Source organism: Penaeus vannamei, chromosome 18 (assembly GCF_042767895.1).
Source record: "Penaeus vannamei isolate JL-2024 chromosome 18, ASM4276789v1, whole genome shotgun sequence".
Taxonomy (NCBI): Eukaryota; Metazoa; Arthropoda; class Malacostraca; order Decapoda; family Penaeidae; genus Penaeus; species Penaeus vannamei.
The window spans coordinates 3,270,550-3,278,316 of record NC_091566.1 but is presented as its reverse complement, the minus strand read 5'-3'; the positions used below and the strand labels follow the sequence as shown (position 1 = coordinate 3,278,316).

Here is a 7,767-nt window from a genome sequence, read left to right as displayed (position 1 = left end):
TTAGCCTGAGAACCTACTTGTACATACACCACGGAGGTAGATGGCCCGGCCTGACTTAGCCTGAGAACCTACTTGCGCATACACCACGGAGGTAGATGGCCCGACTTAGCCCGAGAATCATACCAACCTCGAGTCGAATCAGCTGATATTTCCCAAGCTTGAGTTCTGAGTTCTGGCATCACGGCGTAGGGGGTTTTTGACGGTGGTGGCATCGATACCAAGCTATTGGGGGAGTACTTGACACCATACCCCGAGGTCCTCCTGCCCTCCTGGCTACACCATACCCCGAGGTCCTCCTGCCCTCATGGCTACACCATACCCCGAGGTCCTCCTGCCCTCCTGGCTACACCATACCCCTAGGTCCTCCTGCCCTCCTGGCTACACCATACCCCGAGGTCCTCCTGCCCTCGTGGCTACACCATACCCCGAGGTCCTCCTGCCCTCCTGGCTACACCATACCCCGAGATCCTTCTGCCCTCCTGACTACACCATACCCCGAGGTCCTCCTGCCCTCCTAGCTACACCATACCCCGAGGTCCTCCTGCCCTCCTGGCTACACCATACCCCGAGGTCCTCCTGCCCTCCTGGCTACACCATACCCCGAGGTCCTCCTGCCCTCCTGGCTACACCATACCCCGAGGTCCTCCTGCCCTCCTGGCTACACCATACCCCGAGGTCCTCCTGCCCTCCTGACTACACCATACCCCGAGGTCCTCCTGCCCTCCTGGCTACACCATACCCCGAGGTCCTCCTGCCCTCCTGGCTACACCATACCCCGAGGTCCTCCTGGCTACACCATACCCCGAGGTCCTCCTGCCCTCCTGGCTACACCATACCCCGAGGTCCTCCTGCCCTCGTGGCTACACCATACCCCGAGGTCCTCCTGCCCTCCTGGCTACACCAAACCCCGAGGTCCTCCTGCCCTCCTGGCTACACCATACCCCGAGGTCCTCCTGCCCTCCTGGCTACACCATACCCCGAGGTCCTCCTAGCTACACCATACCCCGAGGTCCTCCTGCCCTCCTGGCTACACCATACCCCGAGGTCCTCCTGCCCTCCTGGCTACACCATACCCCGAAGTCCTCCTGCCCTCCTGGCTACACCATACCCCGAGGTCCTCCTGCCCTCCTGGCTACACCATACCCCGAGGTCCTCCTGCCCTCCTGGCTACACCATACCCCGAGGTCCTCCTGCCCTCCTGGCTACACCATACCCCGAGGTCCTCATGCCCTCCTGGCTACACCATACCCCGAGGTCCTCCTGCCCTCCTGGCTACACCATACCCCGAGGTCCTCCTGCTCTCCTGGCTACACCATACCCCGAGGTCCTCATGCCCTCCTAGCTACACCATACCCCGAGGTCCTCCTGGCTACACCATACCCCGAGGTCCTCCTGGCTACACCATACCCCGAGGTCCTCCTGCCCTCCTGGCTACACCATACCCCGAGGTCCTCCTGCCCTCCTGGCTACACCATACCCCGAGGTCCTCATGCCCTCCGCTACTAGGCCTTCTGCTGCCAACCAGCGGTCTGCCAGCGTGACACCGTGAGTGCCAACCCCACGGTGTCACGTCCGCTGAAGCCAATCTGTTCCACGTCTTCTGCCACCAAAGATTTTCTTGAATTTAGTATGAGAATTCTACGTTGTACCCAAAGAGTTGCCATGTATCCCTAGATTTCGTTCTGGGACCACTATTTGTTCTCCTTTTTTATGAACAGACTTACAAATCCGGTTGATTATCCAAATATGAATGACTTGCAAATAATTGTATAATATTTACCAAACACTCAACTATAGAACTAAGCTATCCGGGAATCTAATGTAAAAAAAAAAAAAAAAAAAAAAAAAAAAAAAAAAATCCTATAAGCTAGTTCACGCTTATTAACATTAAGATTTTTTTTTCAAATTTAAAGATATGAATAGGATTCCAAAACTAGAATAGATATATAAAATACAATCCACAAAATCTATCCGTCCTTACGAGACCTTATATGCGATCGCTTCATACACATATTCAAACATTGTATTATTATTATTGTATTATTATTCAAACATATATTCAAACATTGTATTATTATTATTGTATTATTATTCAAACATAATCAAACATTGTATCATTATTATTGTATTATTATTGTATTATTATTCCAACATATATTCAAACATTGTATTATTATTATTGTATTATCATTGTATTATTATTCAAACATATATTCAAACATTGTATTATTATTATTGTATTATTATTGTATTATTATTCAAATATATATTCAAACATTGTATTATTATTATTATTGTATTATTATTGTATTATTATTCAAATATATATTCAAACATTGTATTATTATTATTATTGTATTATTATTGTATTATTATTCAAATATATTCAAACATTGTATTATTATTATTATTGTATTATTATTGTATTATCATTCAAACATATTCAAACATTGTATTATTATTATTGTATTATTATTGTATTATTATTCAAACATATATTCAAACATTGTATTATTATTGTATTATTATTCAAACATATTCAAACATTGTATTTTTATTATTGTATTATTATTGTATTATCATTCAAACATATTCAAATATTGTATTATTATTGTATTATTATTCAAACATATTCAAACATTGTATTTTTATTATTGTATTATTATTGTATTATTATTGTATTATTATTCAAACATATTCAAACATTGTATTATTATTGTATTATTATTCAAACATATATTCAAACATTGTATTATTATTATTATTGTATTATTATTCAAACATATATTCAAACATTGTATTGTTATTATTGTATTATTATTGTATTATTATTCAAACATATATTCAAACATTGTATTATTATTATTATTGTATTATTATTCAAACATATATTCAAACATTGTATTATTATTATTATTGTATTATTTTGTATTATTATTGTATTATTAATATTGTATTATTATTGTATTATTATTCAAACATATATTCAAACATTGTATTATTATTATTGTATTATTATTGTTTTATTATTGTATTATTATTCAAACATATTCAAACATTGTATCATTATTATTGTATTATTATTGTATTATTATTCAAACATATTCAAACATTGTATCATTATTATTGTATTATTATTGTTTTATTATTGTATTATTATTCAAACATATATTCAAACATTGTATTATTATTATTGTATTATTATTGTATTATTATTCAAACATATTCAAACATTGTATTATTATTACTGTATTATTATTGTATTATTATTCAAACATATATTCAAGCATTGTATTATTATTACTGTATTATTATTGTATTATTATTGTATTATTATTCAAACATATATTGAAACATTATATTATTATTATTGTATTATAATTGTATTATTATTCAGACATATATTCAAACTTTGTATTATTATTATTGTATTATTATTCAAAATTGTATTATTATTATTGTATTATTATTGTATTATTATTGTATTATTATTCCAACATATATGCAAACATTGTATTATTATTATTGCATTATTATTGTATTATTATTGTATTATTATTCCAACATATATTCAAATATTGTATTATTATTATTGTATTATTATTCCAACATATATTCAAATTTTGTATTATTATTATTGTATTATTATTGTATTATTATTCCAACATATATTCAAACATTGTATCATTATTACTGTATTATTATTGTATTATTATTCAAACATATATTCAAACATTGTATTATTCTGAGTATGGGATAGCATTCCTGAATTTATTAGACATAGTCTCTGTACAACAATATGTACATGATATTTGTACTATTAATGCTGATGATGATACATATACTTAAGTGGTAATCCATGTATCCACCTTTGCAGTGTACTTATGCTATCTAAATACTGTACTGGTTCCAGTTGTAAATAGCTCCGTTAAGTGTACTTATTTAAGTTCTATTAAACCCACCTGTGCTTATTGTATTGTATATCAAGTGTACTTCCTGGCTTCAATATTCCCTTGTGTTTTTAGTGTATTCTCCGATTTTAGATATACCCACGTGTATCATAGCATTGTGTGACGTAATACTCATGTCTGTAGGGTCTATTTTAGATATATCTACGTCTATCATAGCATTGTGGAACGTAATACTCATGTCTGTAGGGTCTATTTTAGATATATCTACGTGTATCATAGCACTGTGTAATACTCATGTCTGTAGGGTCTATTTTAGATATATCTACGTGTATCATAGCATTGTGTGACGTAATACTCATGTCTGTAGGGTCTATTTTAGATATATCTCCGTGTATCATAGCATTGTGTGACGTAATACTCATGTCTGTAGGGTCTATTTTAGATATATCTACGTCTATCATAGCATTGTGGAACGTAATACTCATGTCTGTAGGGTCTATTTTAGATATATCTACGTGTATCATAGCACTGTGTAATACTCATGTCTGTAGGGTCTATTTTAGATATATCTACGTGTATCATAGCATTGTGTAACGTAATACTCATGTCTGTAGGGTCTATTTTAGATATATCTACGTGTATCATAGCATTTTGTGACGTAATACTCATGTCTGTAGGGTCTATTTTAGATATACCTACGTGTATCATAGCAGTGTAATACTCATGTCTGTAGGGTCTATTTTAGATATATCTACGTGAATCATAGCATTGTGGAACGTAATACTCATGTCTGCAGGGTCTATTTTAGACATATCTACCTGTATCATAGCACTGTGTAATACTCATGTCTGTAGGGTCTATTTTAGATATATCTACGTGTATTATAGCATTGTGGAACGTAATACTCATGTCTGTAAGGTCTATTTTAGATATATCTACGTGTATCATAGCACTGTGTAATACTCATGTCTGTAGGGTCTATTTTAGATATATCTACGTGTATCATAGCATTGTGTTACGTAATACTCATGTCTGTAGGGTCTATTTTAGATATATCTACGTGTGTCATAGCATTGTGTAATACTCATGTCTGTAGGGTCTATTTTAGATATACCTACGTGTATCATAGCACTGTGTAACGTAATACTCATGTCTGTAAGGTCTATTTTAGATATATCTACGTGTATCATAGCATTGTGTAACGTAATACTCATGTCTGTAGGGTCTATTTTAGATATATCTACGTGTATCATAGCATTGTGTAACGTAATACTCATGTCTGTAGGGTCTATTTTAGATATATCTACGTGTATCATAGCATTTTGTGACGTAATACTCATGTCTGTAGGGTCTATTTTAGATATACCTACGTGTATCATAGCAGTGTAATACTCATGTCTGTAGGGTCTATTTTAGACATATCTACGTGTATCATAGCATTGTGGAACGTAATACTCATGTCTGTAGGGTCTATTTTAGATATATCTACGTGTATCATAGCACTGTGTAATACCCATGTCTGTAGGGTCTATTTTAGATATATCTACGGGTATCATAGTACTGTGTAAGGTAATACTCATGTCTGTAAGGTCTATTTTAGATATATCTACGTGTATCATAGCACTGTGTTACGTAATACTCATGTCTATAGGGTCTATTTTAGATATATCTACGTGTGGCATAGCATTGTGTAACGTAATACTCATGTCTGTAGGGTCTATTTTAGATATATCTACGTGTATCATAGCACTGTGTAATACTCATGTCTGTAGGGTCTATTTTAGATTACGTGTATCATAGCACTGTGTAGCGTAATACTCATGTCTGTAAGGTCTATTTTAGATATATCTCCGTGTATCATAGCACTGTGTAACGTAATACTCATGTCTGTAGGGTCTATTTTAGATATATCTACGTGTATCATAGCACTGTGTAACGTAATACTCATGTCTGTATGGTCTAAGATTTTATTTTACCCTCCGCATAGTATCTGGAATTCGAGTGTAGCTCAGATTGCAAAATTTTATGCGAAGAAAATGCGCTGAGATTACTTAAATTCTGAGATAAACAAAGCACTGCGATTAAAACCTTGAACATCATCATCTGTTTTCACATATGTTCGACACACACATTGGATTCCTACGCACATAGACTTGTGTGAGATATACCCCATGTTTACTTTTTCGTGTTTTTGTTTTTATTGTTCAGTTCGTTATAGAACAGTCTCTAATCTTAAAATTGTTTAAGGGGCGTGCTCAGTAGGCTTCGATGAGGTCACCAGCGTGGTTACGTTTACGAATCCTTGTTCAAGCCAAGTAAATTTATTAGTATCAATATCAATATTTTTTTTTCTTTTCAAACCACTATTTTTTCGTCGTCGTCCTCCTCCTCCTCCTCCTCTTCCTCCTCCACCTCCTCCTTCTCCTCCTTCTCCTCTTCCTCCTCTTCCTCCTCCCTCCTCATCCTCCTCTCTTCATCCCCCCCTCCCCCTCCCTCTCCTCCCCCTCCTCCTCCTACTACTACTACTACTCTTCCTCCTCTTCCTCCTCTTCCTGTTCCTCCTCCTCCTCCTCCTCCACCACCACTACCTCATGCCCTCTCCTCATCCTCCTTAGTTTTAAATGTTTAATAGTTCAAGGGGCCTTCCTAAGGGAGTTTCACTCCTGGAGGGCTCAGCCATACCACTAGTGTAATTTGTTGTATTTATGTTGATGTATTGTATTTGGCTAAATAAATCATTTGAATCTAATTCTGATTCTGATTCCTCTCCTCATCCCCCTCCCCCTCCTCCCCCTCCCTCTCCTGCCCCTCCTCCTCCACCACCACCTCATGCCCTCTCCTCATCCTCATCCCCCTCATACTCCAAACCTCTGTTCTCCTCCTAATCGCCCCCTCCTCCTCCTCCTCCTCCTCCTCTTCCTTTATTACTCTCCCCTCCTCCCATCTGATAGAAATGTCCCCCTCTCCGTTTATCTTTTCCCTTCGTATCCGACTCTTTTAAGTCGTCTATGCATACAAACATCCACCCGCTATGATTTCGTTATATCCGCCATTCACTGTACCGCCGCCCTGCCCTTTCACCCTCTGTGTCCGATGGGTGTTATCAGGTCATAGTCAATCCGAGGACAGGAATAGAAAAGGTGGTAAAAGGGGTTGGGAGAGCGAGGGATAGAGAGAGGGAGATTGGAGAAAGGAAGGAGTGGAAAGAGAGAGAGAGAGAATGGAAGAAAGGAAAGAGAGAGAAGAGAGAGAGAGGGGGTGGATGAGAGAGGGGGGGGATGAGAGAGAGAGGGGGGGTGAGAAAGAGAGAGTGAAAGGGATGAGAGAGAGAAAGAGAAAGAGAAGGGGAGATGAGAGAGAGAGTGAGAGGGATGAAAGAGAGAGAGAGAGAGAAATGGGAGAAAGAGAAAGAGAGACAGACAGACAGACAGACAGAGAGAAAGAGAGAAATAGATAGTGAAAAACAGAGAGCGAGAGAAAGAGACAGACAGATAGACAGAGAGAGAGATAGAGATAACCAGATAGACAGAAAGAAAAAGAGAGAGCAAGAAAGATGAAGACCCAGACTACTAAGCATTCGGACTGAAACGAGAATCGGAGACAGAGACAGAGAAAGATGATAATTTAATTCAGTTTCTATGTTGTTTATTCTGCGCATGTAGTGATAATTTAAATTCAAGAATATACACTATTGCTTCTGCTACAACAACTACTAATCCTAAAAATGATTATGATTATGATGATAATGATAAGGACATTAATGATAATGATGATAATAATGATGATAGTAATAACGATGATGATAATGATGATAATAATGATAATAATAATGAGGATCATGGAAGTGACAGTAACA

At 37.5% G+C, this 7,767-nt stretch overlaps 1 protein-coding gene across 1 annotated transcript; it reads left to right on the top strand.

Moving 5' to 3' along the window:
• Positions 1-304: 304 nt before the first annotated feature.
• On the top strand, positions 305-1,506 carry LOC138864751 (uncharacterized). The gene is made up of 2 exons (XM_070133325.1): positions 305-1,289; positions 1,343-1,506. Exons 1-2 carry the CDS (start codon positions 305-307, stop codon positions 1,504-1,506), a joined length of 1,149 nt encoding a protein of 382 aa, XP_069989426.1.
• The last annotated feature ends 6,261 nt before the right edge of the window (positions 1,507-7,767 follow it).